General features: G+C 37.9%; 2 protein-coding genes across 2 annotated transcripts in view; one reads left to right on the top strand and one right to left on the bottom strand.

Moving 5' to 3' along the window:
- Positions 1-1,253: 1,253 nt before the first annotated feature.
- LOC108074952 (uncharacterized) overlaps positions 1,254-16,672 on the bottom strand; it is a 46,831-nt gene continuing 31,412 nt past the window's right edge. The window contains exons 2-6 of the mRNA XM_017167184.3: positions 5,189-5,248; positions 4,932-5,135; positions 4,226-4,419; positions 4,020-4,116; positions 1,254-2,744 (exon numbers count right to left, since the gene is read on the bottom strand). Coding sequence (XP_017022673.1) covers positions 2,584-2,744; positions 4,020-4,116; positions 4,226-4,419; positions 4,932-5,135; positions 5,189-5,248 — 716 coding nt within the window. The 3' untranslated portion in view covers positions 1,254-2,583. The remainder of the gene's footprint in view (positions 2,745-4,019; positions 4,117-4,225; positions 4,420-4,931; positions 5,136-5,188; positions 5,249-16,672) is intronic.
- Positions 14,991-15,725, top strand: LOC108074953 (uncharacterized). The gene has a single exon (XM_017167185.2). The coding sequence runs from the start codon at positions 14,991-14,993 to the stop codon at positions 15,723-15,725; it is 735 nt and encodes a 244-aa protein (XP_017022674.1).

Below are 16,672 nucleotides of genomic sequence, written 5' to 3'. Positions count from 1 at the left end.
GCTGGCCCATTTGATTTGTGGCCCGCGGCGGCGACAAGGTCGCTCCTCGCTGACCCGCTGGCTCCTTCTCGCTGCTGCAATGGCATCGGCATCATAAATCGCCTGCACTTGAACCCGAGAATGGCCAGACTTGGAATGGCTTCCGTTTATTGGCCTGCCCCTCATCCCCTTCTGGCCATTTTTGTGTTAAATCGAAGCCGACAACGAGGACATCTGTGAAATGTGTTTGGTGGAATGTGGCTTTCCCAGCGGGTGACGATTCATTAAGCTCTCTATTTTATGTCCTGTAATTTAACCACTATTTTAGGAGGGTTTCCCTTAATTAATTTGTAATCATCAAAGTTTCGCTTTAAATGTCTTCAAACCATTCCTCAGAATCCTGTAAACGCTAAATATCCTCCTCCAGATCTTTTTCGGTAAACTTGTGGCTCTGCGACCCCGGTTTCATCAGCATCACTTCCAGATTGAACGGTTTAAGCATAAGATTACCAAGGGCCAACTTCATGGAGCTCAAAGCCAGATCCATGATGACCTTGTTGGCAACCAACTGAAGGATGCATCCTTTTAGAGTGACCAAAGTAGAAAAGAGAGAAAATGCCACAGAGCAGAAGCAAGAAGTGGTCACTTTGAAAAGCAAGGCCAAACCGAAGTTTGTAAAACTTGGCAACTTCTAGTTTAATTTTTTAAATTTATAAAATAAGCAGGAGACTCTTAGCTGGAATATGGTATATAGATATTAAAGATATATAATATATATATATATATATATATATATATATATATATATTACACTTATCTCACCTTTTTTCCATCTTTTTTACCAAAATAAAACCAAAACACTCTTTTCTTTCGCCTCAAATATAATTTCATATTTTAATTGAATTCATCAAAATGTATATAATTGTTTTGTTTCGCTTTTGTTTTCTTTTTTACCCATATATAATATAATGTATATGTATATATAGTATAGCTTTTGATATAGTACACAAGTACAATATATAATTGGTTTGCTCAGGCCTTGTAAATATTGTAAACACGTTAATTAAACATTCATATTCAACAATTGTTCGTTATATACTATATTCATTCGTATTCATTCGAGTTGTGTGAAGAAACTGTCCGACTAGAGAGATGTGTGAGAGATAACATTGATCCACGTATTTTGATCTCCTATTCGTATGCCTTAAGCCTAAAGTACGGTTCTCAGCTTTAGTTAGTTTTATATATATATATATATATATATATATATATGTATATAGTACTTCGATCTGGATGGGTTTCTTTGTTTCGGTTTTGCGGGTCCTTCCCCTCTCCGAAGGGACCCAAGGAATTTAAAGCTTTCGTTAGTTAGTTGTTCTTTGGTTTTCCTTTCGTCCTTTTGCTCAGTTTTCTCAGTTTACCATTTTTGTTGGTCGAAATTACTTACAAGTTAGTTAAGAGTTGGTTGGGAGAGAGAGAGAGAGACCTAAGATCGGTTCTAAAGTAAAAGAGAGGGTCTCAATTTGGTTATTTTGGTCGAGTATTTGATCTATATTTTGAGCTTTCGGGCTTATGAACTAAACGAGTTCCGTTCCAGGGATATACTGGATATATATATTCCTAACAATTTGCTCTGGCATCCAATAACTGTGTAGTTGTAGTTGTAAATGTCGAAAAAACACGCTAAGTTAGAGTTGGGAAAAAACTTGGTAAGCTAAGGTTAAGGTAACACTGGCTAGGATAGGGCTAATAATACAATCTACAATCGATAGCTCTAGATATAATAATCGACCAGCAACAGTGCTCTGCCGATAGCTGGTGTCATAGCACTCAGCTGGCCCCAAATGATATCCAAAATTGACGCAAATTGACTCTGTGCCAGCACAGAAAGAACTCGAGAGGATGATAGAGGTAGTAGTTCTACCAGTTGCAAATATTGGACAGTGCGTATATCCACAAAAAAAAATTATCTTTATATATATTAATCTCGTGTTAACTGCCATTTTTAACCCATTTTCTTCCGTCTCTGGAAACCACTTAAATACTTAAATAAAATCAATAAACAAATTTATTGTAGCCTTTTGTTTCCCCACACTAAATATTAATAACAAAATTCCTTGTATTTTACGCGAAGCCTTTGGGTTTTTGAAAATTCTGGGGAGCTTCCGGAAAAGGCAAAAAAAAAGGAACATGAATATTTTTATAAATCAAAGTAAGGTTTAAAATGGGTTTTAAGTATGTTTTTAGCAGTTGTAAATTTACAAAAATATTCTTTTTAATTTAAAAGGAATTTGAGGTTTTTAAAAAATAGAAAGAAAAAAGAAAGCATACTTTTTAGGGCTCAAACTTTGAGTTCTTAAAGATTTCCTTTCTTTCCTTTATTTTTTCCCAAATTCTCCCCCCGAATTTTCAAAAACTTTAATATACAAATCCTGAATTTCAGAATCTCTATGTCATTTTTTTCAACTTATTTTACAAATTTTATTAGCCACAAATTACTACTTGTTTTCCCACAGAAGAAAATGAGTCACATGCGCCCACCCCCCTTTGACTTTTGACTTGTTCGGCTCTCTCTTAGGATTATTCATACCCTAATTCCAGACCCTACACCTGTTCGGCACTCTCGTCCAGAACCATGGAGTGCAGGTCCATCGCCGAGCGGGTCTTCCTGGGAGGCCGCGGCATCAGGTAGTGACTGGTGCTGGCGCCCACAAACACCGAGTTCTGGCGCGGACGCGACACTTGGGACACATGAGAGGCGTAGCCTGGAAGGAAATGTAGGAAATAAACTAGGTTTTAATATAATATTATTTATATTTTAGAGCGATTCCTTATAATCCCTAATTGAGATAAATGAATGATTGATATTCCAGATGTCTCTTGTCGCATCTCAAACTACTTTTGCTCAGACATTCGATTTAGAAATTGATTTAAAATGTAGGCCAGCATCCTGAACCCCCCCGAAAGCCACGCTGCAGTGTCTTGACTCAACTTAATAGACTTTCCGCTGTCTACAGCTTTTATCCTTGTCCGTGTGCTCCTCATGTGCGTTGCCATGCGATTTAATTGCGCAAAAAGAGAGAGAGAGCGAGGGAGGGAAATCCTGGAGGGGAAGCCCCATCATCCGGCAGTGGCATTAAAATTGTATTGTTATTTGCTTCGCTTGCGCTCCGCTGCCTTCAACGTAATTGTCTGGCAACTCATTAAAAAAAAAAAAAAAGAGAGAAGCGAAGCTGAGGGAACAGGGAAAGTGACTACAACTAAATGCTGTATTTACCAGCAAATGGGGGGCGTGGCGGAGGCATTAACAAACGCTTCAACTAGCGCGCATTACGCATAAGTATTTCGATTCTCATTTGAAGGAGTGTTGGAGTGGCGGAGGTACTTAATTCCCCAGAGCTGGAGGGGATCGCTTCTCAGACTCGAGCATATGTTGGGCAGTTCATTAAGCGGAAGTGGAAGTAATCTAAATCTATATTCCATAAATCACTAGGTAAGCTTTAGGTCTCTGAACAATGTCCTACGAGCCTCTGCTATATAGCAAAAAACCTTTTGATTTTAGTTTAAAAACTAATAAATGTGTCTAAAAAACTGGAAATTAAATTAATATTATTTTTTAGATCATTAAATTATATCATATCACAAGAATATATCATGATTTGAATGTATATTCTTATTATTATTATATATATTTACTGAAATATGTTGTTTTTTTATTTCAAATTTAAAATAAAATCAAAATTTGCTGCTATTTATTATTGCAATATTTTTAAAAGATATATTCATTATCGATAACTTATTTCCCTTTCGATAGACAGCCACTGTGCAGCCCTGGGCTATGCATAAAAGTATGCAGTACAAGCGGGGGATACTTTGAGCTCGATGGATGTTCGATTTTAATTGCATTCAGGGTAGGCGGCGGCTTGGGTGGCGGGTGGTGACATGGGACATTGGTGGGTAAAGTGGAAAAAGTGGAAAAAGCGTATGGCTGGTAAGGGGGTGACAGAGAAAAAAGGACAGACAGAGGAGGCAGTACATACCCTTGGCATAAATGTTGGGATTATAGGCCGCAAATTGACACGTCGGCATATTCAGATTGTGCACCATGCCCATCGACATTCGCGATACGGAGGAGCGCTGCAAAGGCAAAAAAAAATAAAAATAAAAATTTAAAAAAAATTATAAATTAAAAAATGTATACATTTCATATATCAGTGAAATGATTATTATTTTTACCAGGACCTACCTGATGCGTTTGAACTGCATCCAGATCCACCAGCGGACAGGAGCTGCGATGCTGCTGCTGAAACTTGGGCTGATACGGCTCCAGCATCCGGATCTTGCCCCAGCGATTGAAGAACAGCATGATGGCGCCCACCCACAGGACAAGGACGAGGCCGACAATCAGCACCTCCTCGGTGCGCACAATGATCTTGGGTCCTGCAAGGATACACAGCATTTGCACATTGTTTATTTTCGTTTCGCCACTCAGGCCCAGGTCTCCAAAATGGATTTGCAGCGACTGTAAACTGGTCGCACGTACCGCACATAAATCAGGCTCGAATTCAATTATCGTCGCTTCGCGATAAACAATTGTGCGATTGGAAATAAAAAGGACAACAGTACAGGATATGTGTGGGGGGATTTGGGAATCGGAGACTTTAGAAGCCTAAATAAATCGCAGCCAGCTAAATCCAGCCAGGGATTTCACCCGTCCACGTGTGCGTGTGTCTTGAGGCTTCAATTTGAGTCACGAAAGCTCAATATTTGCTGGGAAAACGAGGGGAAAACTCTGTAGAAATCCAGGGAAAATCAAAATGCGAGAGGGAAACACCCCTAATCTCGCCCAATCTAAGCTTAGTTTAAATGGGATTTTAAGGAAATTATTTAAATAAATTAAGCTGTTTTTAAAAAATAAAAGTGAGTATTTTTCTTAAGTTTAAATCACTCACCTGTTTCCACGGCAGTGCTACTATTGGACGCTCCTCCTGTGGTGGCGCCCGTGGTGAAGCCCTCGTCCACCTCCTGGCTGCTTAGCTCTCCCATATAGTCCTCGCTGCCATTGGAGGAGGCCGAGGATGAGGATGGCGGCGACATGGGAGCGGTTTGCTCCACCTCCACCAGGAAGTTGGTACCACGCCAGCCGGAGCCCCATTCTGTACCAAGATTTTGGGGTTATTTTTTTAAACATTTCATATGAAGAACTCACCTTCCGAGAGACTGGATGCTGTGGTTACCTCCTCATCGGCAAGGACCTCCAGCCTGACGACTGGAAAAGTGAAAAGAGTTGAAGAAATTATTAAAAATACTTGTATTCTATATTAATTTAATTATTATTTATTTAAGAGCAAACTGTTATTATTTGGTCCTTCGAGCCAGATTATTTTTATACCCTTGCAGGGTATTATAATTTCTGTCAGAAGTTTGCAACGCAGTGAAGGAGACTTTTGACTTGAAATTAAATTTATATAAATAATAAATTCATTAACAATTTAAATATAAATAAAACAACTTTCTTAAAGACCCTTTCCAAGTCCTTTCCCACAAGGACCCTTGAAAACTTGGCTCTGGCCGCATAAATAAAATGCAATAAACACACTCAACGCACAGATTTGATGGCCAAGAAGGAATTATGCCAAGTTAGCACTTGAAAATTCCGTCTATTATGCAATCGTGCAGCACTTAAAGGATCATATATGGCCATGCTTATCCCCAGATGATTGCTAAGAGGGGGGAGGAGGGGGCGTGTGTGTGTGTGGAGTGTCAAGGATGAAGTTTTCTAGACGCGCTGCTGACGTTGCTGGAAGTTTGTCTAAAGTGCTGCCACTGCACTTTTCTCACTTTGAGCTTATGCAAATGGGTTCTAGCCTTGCCTTAACTTTCTTGCTATACACACTCCCCCCTAATGGCCACAACATCTCAACCCCAAGACGTGCCAACTTTCCATAGTTATTTAGTGCATTAAAAGTTTGCCAGTCGAGGCTGTAGATGTGTGTTTTCGATGATGAATGGCCCCCAAAACAGGCTGGCAGCCACAGAAACCGAGAACCACATGAGATGGGCTCACCAGAAACCCCCAAAAAACAGAGACTAAGCCTAGGCGATCAGGTGGGTCCCGGGACCAGACCCGAGAAACCTTTCTCAAAGTGGATGGCACTGTGAAAAATAATTACAACAATTAACTTTTTAAATTTTTTACTAAAAATGTAAAAATTTTTAAAATATTTACAACGATCTTTTAAAAATAAAGTGAATTTTCATATATAAATATTTTAAATATAAAAATATAAAGCATTAACTTTAAACTTATTATTATTATGGAAAGAATATCTTAAAAATGTAACTTGTAAATAAATATAAAAAAACAAGTACAAATAAAAATAAATAATAAATAATTTGTTATTCATTAATTAAATATTTTATATTGAAATAATTAGCAAAAAAATATTGTAAAAATTTAACTTAATATACGATAGAAATATGTTTCCTTTAAAAATGAATACTAAAAAAATAACAAATAAAATAATACATTTTTTTAATAATTTAAATAAATTAAAGTAATATTATTCCACATTCCCTTATTTTTTACAGTGCAAAAACCCGACTCTTCCAAGCAAGGCAACGGGTCATTAAGACAGCCAGCCAGGCAAGTGACCTTGAAAGCGTTTAGCAACCCCCCCCCCCAAAAACACCCACCCACACACATAGACAACCCCCCGGCAGCCATGAACTATTTATTTAGTTGCTTCATTTGCCTAATTTGCTTAATTACATGTGTTCGACGATGGGCTCAAATCTATGTCCCGAAATGAGCTAATTAACATGCGCAAATTATACGCAATTCCCACAGGGATAAGTACAAAGGATCGCTATCCATGAAAAGGATGTGTGTGTAAGTACGGGGAATTCCGGCGAAGAAAAAAACAATACAACCTTACTTGTATCTGGCGAATTTCCCCGTAATTTATGAATGAAAAGCCGCAACAAAAACGGAAGGAGGAAAATATATATACGAGAGACAAGGTAATGAACTGGGAAAAGTGTAATAAAACCGAAATTAGAGAGAGGGGAGAGCCCAAAAAGGGTAAAGTGCAAAACCGGAAGGACCTCTCGTTCTTGCTTGATTTTCAACGATTTTCAACGAGTTTCCCTCTCAGAGTGTGTGTGTGTGTGTCACCAGGTTGGGAATCGGCCATTAAATGCTCATTAGAGTAAACAAACAACCCACACAACAGCGTCGGAATGCAATTTTAATAATCAGTAGCCCTTAGACAAAGGACGCAGGACTCTGGAGGAAGTCCGGCAATTAAGAAAAACATTTTACGCAATTTGTGAGTCATCAGCAGCAGCAACAGCAGGGGTTTTTTGCGGGGGTTAAGAAGAGGAGCAGAGTCTGGAGAAAGTGCAGATGGTTAATTAATTAAAAGAGAGATTTTTTGGGGAAAAATAGAAAAATAAATAGAAAATAAATATAAAAATTACAACAAAAAATATTATAAAACTAAGAACATTTTCTATAATTAATTTACAGATTAATAAAATCTATATATACAATAATAATAATTTAAAATAATATTAAAAATTAAATAGGTAATACAACAAATAATAATAAAACTAATTTATAAATTTGTATATCATTTTCAAGATATTTTTTAATTAAAGAATATTTATATTTATATATTTTTTTTTAGCAGAATAGCGGCTTAGATTCCTGTTTTATTTCTTAAAAAACATTTATTTTATAAAGAAGTTTATATGGAAAGGCTTTTATCTCAGTGTACAAATATAATTATGCAAATTTCCATTTAATTTATTTAATTTTGCTTAATAATTTTAATAGATTTTCACTTGTATAAATTTAAATCAAACAGAAGTCTAGTAAAATTAACACATTAACCACAAGTTTAATTTAATTAATAATAATAAACAATTAAATTTATTTTCTAACAAATAAATAAATTACTTTGTTTATCAAAAAACCCAAATCCTGTCACACTTTCACCACTAATCTCCACTAAATGTTTTTCCTAACTCTATAAAGACGCTTGCCTCAGCCGTTTTGGACATTGGAGACACATTTGTATATATAATATATATTTTATTTGTTTCATTTAAGCTGCTAAAATGCAAAAGCAAAAGCACAAAGTTTTTGCCAAACAAAGTACAAAAAATTGGAGACCGGATTACAGATGTAAATAAACATCACAAGGAGAAAAAAAATAAAAACAACACAACAAAAAACTCCATAAGCCGTTCAATAATTCATAAGAACACACACAGACACTGAGAGAAATGGGGGGAGGGGAAGGAGAGACAAGTCATAACACAAACACAATTATCAGTGGGGAAACTCTATTGATTTTCTACGATAACAGGAGGGGAAAAGATGTCTGCCTCATGTTGTGGATTTCCTGGGAATCCAAACTGAAAGAAGGGGCAGGTGTACTCAAAGCAGCTTACTTGATTTAAGTAGATGTATATATATACATATATAGATGTATATATATATATAGTTGTATATATGTGCATATAAGAATTCAACTCAATTCAACGTGACGCATGCAAAAGGCTTCAAAAAAGGCACAGAGAATGCCAAGCTCAACAAAGGAGACACAGGGAATGCAAGGGGTAACGAGTCCTGAGATACCCTGGAAAGTTAGGAGGAGAACAGGCAACACTGTAAGGAATTGGTATTTAAAAGTTACTTTATTTTAGATTTAATTCTGAAAAGAGATATATTTAAGAAAAGAAAACAGAAAGTAAGGGGTAATTTTAGGATTTTTTAAAGGTCTTTCTAATTGTTTATTTACAATTTATTATTTTTTAAGGGATATTAAAGAATGCTATTATTTTATTTTAGCCATTTTTGGACTTTCCAAACCTTAATTTATAATTTACTATTTTTTAAGAGGTTATATCAGGGACATTTCCTTCTTGTTGGACAATTTCTGAGCGCTTCTAAAGGTTAATTTTTAAATAATTATTTTTTAAGCAGTAATATAAAGTGTAATTACTTTTTTTTGTCAATTTTGGGGACTTTCCAAACGTTAATTTATAATTTATTATTTTTTTAAGGGGTAATATAAGGGAAATTTTCTTTGTGTTGCTTAATTTATGGATGCTTCCAATAGTTAATTAACAAGTTAATATATTTTAAAGGGTAATATTTATTATAACCTTTATTTTAGCAATTTCTGGGTCCTTATAAACGTTAATTTAAAAGGAATAAAATTCTTTAAGGTTTAATATTAAAAATATTTCACTTATTTCGGGAATTTCTGGATCCTTCTAAGCGTTAATGTATAATTTTCCAGAAAACATATTTCGAATTTTATTTTATAGATTTTTAGTTTAATTTTTAAAATTAAAATTAAGAATTTTTTATTTCTTCCAATCACTCCTTAATTATTTAATATTTCTTTTCAACTCTTATTTTCAATGTATTTCTAATTCATAGCTGATACACCCTCTATAACTTCCCAATACCCTACCTAGAAATTCCTTCTTCTCAGTGGACAAAAAAGTGTTGCATACCCCAAAGGCGCGCAGATAAGGAAATAAAGCCTGAGGCACAACTTTAAGGATAGCCAAAGTGGGTGCACTTAGTCCCACTAACAACAAAATCACTTTAAAAGCTGGCAAAAAAAGTAAGCAGGAAACCAGCGATGGGCACGTAAAGTGGCACTCGTAAAACAGGGGGAGGAGCCACTCTCCTCCAATGGTTAAATGGAGAACACGCTTAATTGTGGCTCAGAAGAGAGATATTTCAGCATTTAAGCACAACTGTACTCAAGTGGGGGGCTTCAAGTATTTGCCAGGAAATAACAGAGGAATAAGCAAGGATTCAGCTAAGGAATTCATATTTTTTTCCTTAAAATATTCAAAATAAATTTCGAATAAATCAGGAGACTGTACTTTAGCCAATAATCCTCGACATTTCACTTACACTTCCGTTTTCAAACCTGCACTTGCCTTCCTGCGGTCAAGTGGACCAAATTCAAGCTCAAGGACACCCCTGCACCTGGTCCTGGCCTGCGGGCAAATCCCGGCCTGCACTGATCTAGTCCTGCATCTGGGATCCAGCTGCGTTGGCATCAGGTGGCTAGAGATGACGGCGTAATGTGGAAATTAGAGCCTAAGTAGCCTCGCCCAGGAACGAACACATGTGGATACTGTTTTTCCCCCGGCTCAACGACTGAGAATTTCCCGCAAGGATGCGGAAATGCCCATGGGCATTTCCGAGCGCCCACAGCAATGTCTCACTCTCTCTCTATTGACTTGACCCTGTCGCAGGATCAACAAGTGCGACCATCATCATCATCAGCTTCGCTATAATATTTGATACCTACCTATATTTACCTGGGTACCTGGGTACCAGGATCCTGCAGGACCTCAGCACGCGGTTCGGTTTATGGCTTTATGGCCATAGGGCCAAGGAGTTGCCGCCGCCGATACACGGAAAATGTGTTTCGTAAACAAAATATATATATATTCCGCGGCCTAGTCCTGCCCACCACCATTCGGATTTTTGCGTATTTTTCATTGCCATTTCCACAAACATTTTTCAGTCCCGCCCGTTCATGTTTTTTTTTTTTTTCTGTTTTTGTTATAAAAAGAAAGTAAACAAAAAATATGGTAAACAGAAAAACAGAACACCGAGGTAAGAGCTCGCTTGCATTGATGCTCCTGATCACAGATGTCCCTAGTCCTGGGTCCTGGAATCGGTCATGTCCCTGCCATTGTTCGGAGGAGACCTCCTTTTTCCGCTCTCAGCCAGCTGGTCAGCTCAATAAAAAAGTATCCTAGCCGGAATCCAGGACAATTGCTTGGCTTGCACTTGTGCCAAAACAAAAAAATGAAATGAAATGAATGCAACAAACAACGGAGTTTTGGTTACACGGCAACAAAAAAAGGGGAGTCAAAAGTGATATTTTATGGGTATTTTTTAACAGACTTACAAGGATTAATATTTTTAAAAATATTAAGAGCAAATTAGTTGGGTTGGTAATTTACATTTTTAAATAAAATATAAAGCTATAACTTGGGCCAACAAAAACTGGAAAAAAAAATTTTAATAGGTTTTTTTCGAGGGAAAGAGATGGGCCTAAATTAAATATATATTTTGGAGAATTTATAAGGTATCTCTTTTTAAATTTTTAAATTAAAAAAAGGCAATAACATTTGCTAAAAATTGCATTTAACTTAGAAGTTTTTACACAGCAATAAAAAATTTAGTTAAAATTATTTTTTTTATCAGATTTTTAGAGTGTCTTAAATAGGTTAATATTTTTTAAATATTAAGGAGAGTTTTTAATGTGGTATTTTAATGGTTTTTTAATATTAAAAAAGGCTTTCATTGTGATATTATAATTTTTTTACAAATATTAAGTAAAGTTTTTAATTTTATTATTATTATTATTATTATTTATTATTATTATTTTTTTATATTATGTTATATTATATTATTTTTTAAATTAAAACTTTAAATTAAACAAATCTTAGAAAATTAATTTCAACTTAAATAAATTTTAATAAATTTCAATTCAAAAAGCTATATCTTGACTGCAGAAAATTCTAGAAAACTCTCGCCTTGACCAAAAAGTTTTCCTCTACTTTTCTCCTCTGTAGTTTTCCCAGTTTTTTTTTTTTTTTTTTATTTTAGTTTTCATTTCCATTGCACCGATTTGGGGTCCCGGGCACGTCTTTGGCTTTTAGTTTTCCCTCATTTTATTTTTGGATTTTTCCCCGACTGGTAGATCTCGGACTTAGTCCTGGTCTCTCTTTCTCTCTTCCCCTCGGCGTGTGTCTTTTTGTGTCAATGGCATTTCAATTTCGTGGCCATTTCCCTGGGGACTTCAGGCGGAATCCCCCTGCATTTAATAGTCAGAAGGAGAGAGAGAGAGCTTCTCGTGAGGACTTGACTCTGGCCGAGATTCCTGCCACAATGTTGCGAGTTCAAAGTGTCGGTGCAGTGGCTCACTTTGAAGTAAATGCGGTTTGGGCACTGCATACGCAATGAAGGTCATAGTGGGAGCTCTTAAGAAGAAGAAATTCCCACTAAATATCGTCGTCCGATGGACGTGGGCACCATCGCTCAGCGTGTGGAGAACAACTACTATCGCAGCGTGGCTGAGGCCATCGAGGACTTTCGTCAGATATACCGCAACTGCTACAAGTTCCACTCGCCTGGCACTTCCATCTATCGCAAGGGTGTCCAGTTGCAGAAGTTCTTTGATCGCACCATCGCCAAGCTACCCAAGGGACCACCAGTTCCATGCAACAAAAAACCCAAAAAGCTTGTCAACAAGCCAGATGATCGTCCCAATCCCATGACCGAGGCCCAGGAGCAGGTGTGCCGTGACCACCTAAGAAGCCTGGCGGCCATTTCCAACAAATTTGATGCCACGTTGCGCAATTACTTCAACGGCCAGTGGTCGCTGCTCTCCCAACAGCTGGACGAGCACTTAATCCAGTCCCCCGAGGATCTAAACTTGCGTGTGATTAGGATGACTGGCAATTATTTTGCTGAGGCCCATGTGATGTTTCACAGGGTATTCGGTAGGCCATTGAATGATGGTAATGACGACAATTCTATTGCCAACCAAATGCTCCATGCGACTATTCGTAAAATCAGTGAGGGTTTGGACGAAATGAAGCTTCTGATGGAATATTACAACGAGCATCCACCCATGGACCAGGCTTGGAAGTGTAGTTGAGAGAGAGGGGGGAATGGTTGTTACTTGAGTGTATAGCTTTGCATTTAGTTGGCCAAATTGTCAAGGGTCATTCCTTAAACGTGCCTAGGTTCCATTTTGGAGATACATTTAAGTGAGTACAAGTAACTGGCGGATACAGCCTACTTCCTGTCCTTGAACCTGGCCTTTCGTTGTACTCACAGCTTGAGGATGCTGCTCTAAAGTTAAGTGACTTGCACTGGGAGAAAATATTAACAATTATACAATAAAAAATAAATTAATTAAAAAATAAAATAACGAAAATAAAACAAAATTAAAAAAAAAATTAAATTAAATAAAAAAAATAAATTAAATTACATTAAATAAAAAAGATAAAATAAATTAAATAAATAAAAACAAAATAATGCAAAAAAAAAAAAAAAAAAAATTTAAATTTACTAAAATAAAAAAATAAAATAAAAAAAATTTATTCATTTGAGGCTTGTAAAGAAGCGTTATAATTCTCAAGTCGGATTTCTGTTAAACGCAAAATTTTACTGCTGAAACTGTACTAACAATTCGCTGATTTGGTTTTCTGATCAAAAATATATAATATAATTTGATAATATAACATACAAATATTTATAATTTAGAATAAAATATATACTTAAATATATAATCTATAAAATACATATTAAAGACTCGATTTTTATGGACTTATTTCACCCCGAATGAGAGCTTTAGATTTCATTTTAAGTGCTAATTTCAGTTTCACTTTCACTTCCATTTTCATTTTCACTTTCTTTTTCCCTTACAGTTCCCCTATTTTTATAGCACTCAATATGTTTTTCTGACAGTGCACTTGGTCACTGGGAGCCCTTTGACTTCCGTTTTCGCCGGCGTTTCCGGTTCCGTTGCTCCAACCATCACGTGCCTTCAGTACATACGTGACCGACTGGCACAACCAACGGATGCAGATTTGGATGCAGATACGCTGGGATCAACACGGGAAACTCCCGGACTGGAAAAAGCATTGGAAAAATACTACAGGGCGACATAGAGAGAACCACAAGAGGCGAATGGAAATTCCGCGAGGCGGAAAAACAAAGAAATATGCGGGAATTTCGTTGATTGCGTGTGAAAATGCAACGAACGGCAAATGTGCGATAGTCAAATGAGGCCTGAAGTTAAGTAAAGAGTCCTTTGGTTAACTAGGAGTCACCTAGAGGGTGCTAAGGATTGTCACGTGCCAGGGACTCGGTGCAGTTCCCGCATTCCCAAAGTCACAGAGGGAGTAGTTTTGAGTTGCTGCCCCCTTTAAGGGGTTTTCTTTTACTTTGTTTCCAGGATTAGATAGAGATTGGTAGACGTGGAAATCCTTGGAGAAAGGATCTCTAGTTCCCTGGACATCGCCATCATCTGCCATTCATCATGTCTTCATTGAACATTTCTCCATTTTCCCAAGGCCGCTTTTCATATCCATTTTCCTTGTCAATTTCCATATTCATTTTCCTTGTTTGGCAAGTTCGCTTTCATTTCAGCTTGCTTTCGTTGTCCTTGAATGGGAGGAGGTGCCTCTGTCCATTGAGGAATTTCCCTTGAAAATTCTAGAAAAGCAGATCGCAGTCGGTGCCTTTGGCCAGATGCTTGGTTTTTAATTTGGCCAAAAACGAGGACGGACAGCAGGACTTGTGGCCGGCGTTAACGGCGTTCCGAGGACTGCGCCACGGCGTTTGCACAACAATTGCAGAGAGGATAGAAAAATTCTGGCCATCAAAATTGCAGGACAATAAACCAAGGTCAGTCCAGAGCCAGACACAGGACGAGGCCAAACAATGGGCCTAGCAGCAGGACACAGACAGGACACTTTCCTCTATCTTCTTACAGTTGAAATATATACAGCCAAAAAAATATAAATAAAAATGAAGAGAAAAGCATATAAAACCCAAAGGGTTGAGCTATGACATTAGGAGTTCTTCTACGATGAGATGATCCCTGGGCTCCTTAACTCGTTGGCCAAAACGAAAGTGCCTCGAATCAAGGTCGCCTCAAGTCCCAGGTAACATTCACCCACCTACACCCACCAAATGGTTGGGCCATAAATGTGTAGGTATGTGTTTTCATGAAATCCCGCTCGCGGATTAGGCCAGGATGGCGAATCAGGTAGCCCAGGCCAGCGATTCCTGGAAGTCCTGCGCTTGGCCACTTACCTACCTGCTGTTGGTATAAGAACCCCGCGATTTATGGCCAAGCCAAGCAGTTGATCAAGCCGCCTTGAAGGAAGAACACCTCTTAGAGAAAATATTTTGAAATAAATCTCAGCCAGAAAATATCAATATGGGTTGTTGTGCCAGCAGTTTGAAACTCAAGGAGTTGTCCCTGGGCAACAGCATCTATGTGGCTTCCAGTGGCAGTCGCTCTTTGAAGCGTTTGTACAGCAGCAGGAACAGCAGCGGCCTGGGCAGCAACTCGTCTTCTGGTTCGAGTAGCCGCAGCATTTGGAGCCGCAGCAAGACCAGCCAGCAGCCCATTTGTGATGACTTTGCCGAGCAGCCGGATCAGTTGGAACGCTCTTGTGGCTACTACACCTGCAGCAGTGCCGATTCCTCGCCTCGAAAGCAACCTCTAATAACCCAGGATATGGAACGAAGTGGTAGCTCCAGCGGCTCCAGCAACTCTCCCTCGTTGGTGGGCAACCTCCAGTGGGAGATGCACATGATGCAGCGGGCCCAGCGTATCATGCCCAAGACCTCATCGCCCATCAGCCAAAGGAGAGGCGCTGGTGAGTTGCCCAGCTCTTCGTACCACAAGTGGCGCAACTATTTGCAATCCACCCCGGCTCACATGCTGCACAATGTGACCCACATACCGGAGGCCATAGCCGGTCACTTTTGTCCCACTGGATTTCCCGGCTACACGGATCTCGAGGAGATGGAGAGTGCGGCCAAGCGGTTCAAGGTGGACATACACATGGCACAGGAGGAGGAGGAGGAGTTGGAGTTGGAGGAGCCGCTGTACACCACCTCGCAGCTGCTGGCGGGGCACACGCACACCATAACCACAGACCTGTAGGCGCATAGGCTCTCTCACCTCATCGCACCAACTCCGCCTGGTTCGGAGTGGATCAGCGATGATGATGATGATCTTGGGGGACTGGCAACAGGTGTGCCAGCTGTCAAACAGTTGGGCGGCGGCAATCAAAGCAACAATCAATCTAACAATCAATCAATCATTGCCCAGCAATGCCAATCGAAGAATCGATTTCACAGGAATCTATATATCATATATATACATCTCCTATATTGTAACTATTATTTTTTTTGCGCTAGAAACTAAGACTGTATTTGAATAATGAAATTATAATTATATTGTATAAACTCGAAACACACACAATTGGCTTTTTAATTTTCTGGGAAAAAAGGGGGAAAAGGGGGGAGAAAGAAAATGTATAGAATGTAATATTTATTTTTATACATTTTCTTTAAAGTAAATTCTTTAGAAGAAAGTCTCTATTAAAAAAATACTTTGAAAAGGCTTTCTTTAAATTCTAAAATCAATTAAATAAATTAAAAAATAAATGATATTAAATACCAAATAAATTAAACTTAAAAGAAAACAACTTTCAAACCAATTTGTTAACCAATTTTAGTTGATTTTCCCGCTTAAACCCTTTGATAATTCCATATTCCATGCTGCTTTTGGCCAAAAAACCTCGCATTTTGGCTTAAAATTGGAGCTGGCTGAGCCTAATTGGGCCCAAAAATGTGCATTAATTAGTCTGGAAATCGAAATTGAAACTGAAATATGCATTTGGCAAAATGAAATCGCAGAGATAAGCCCGGCAATATACATATATATTCGTATATGGATTATGGATTGTGGTTGTGGCCATATATATTCGTTGTTTGCATAGGTAATTAGGCTGGTCAGGACAGCAGGGTCTATATATAATGGGTATATTATTTCAGGCAAATAGGTTGTGGTTTGCTTTTATACTGTATATATTTTTGTATATATAT

The sequence above is a fragment of the Drosophila kikkawai genome, chromosome X (assembly GCF_030179895.1).
Source record: "Drosophila kikkawai strain 14028-0561.14 chromosome X, DkikHiC1v2, whole genome shotgun sequence".
NCBI classification, from domain to species: domain Eukaryota; kingdom Metazoa; phylum Arthropoda; class Insecta; order Diptera; family Drosophilidae; genus Drosophila; species Drosophila kikkawai.
Note: the sequence above shows the minus strand (reverse complement) of the source record. Positions and strands in the feature narration are given on the sequence as shown.

Coding starts and splice junctions, on each gene's coding strand:
- LOC108074953 (XM_017167185.2), top strand. CDS start 14,991: ATGGGTTGTTGTGCCAGCAGTTTGAAACTCAAGGAGTTGTCCCTGGGC.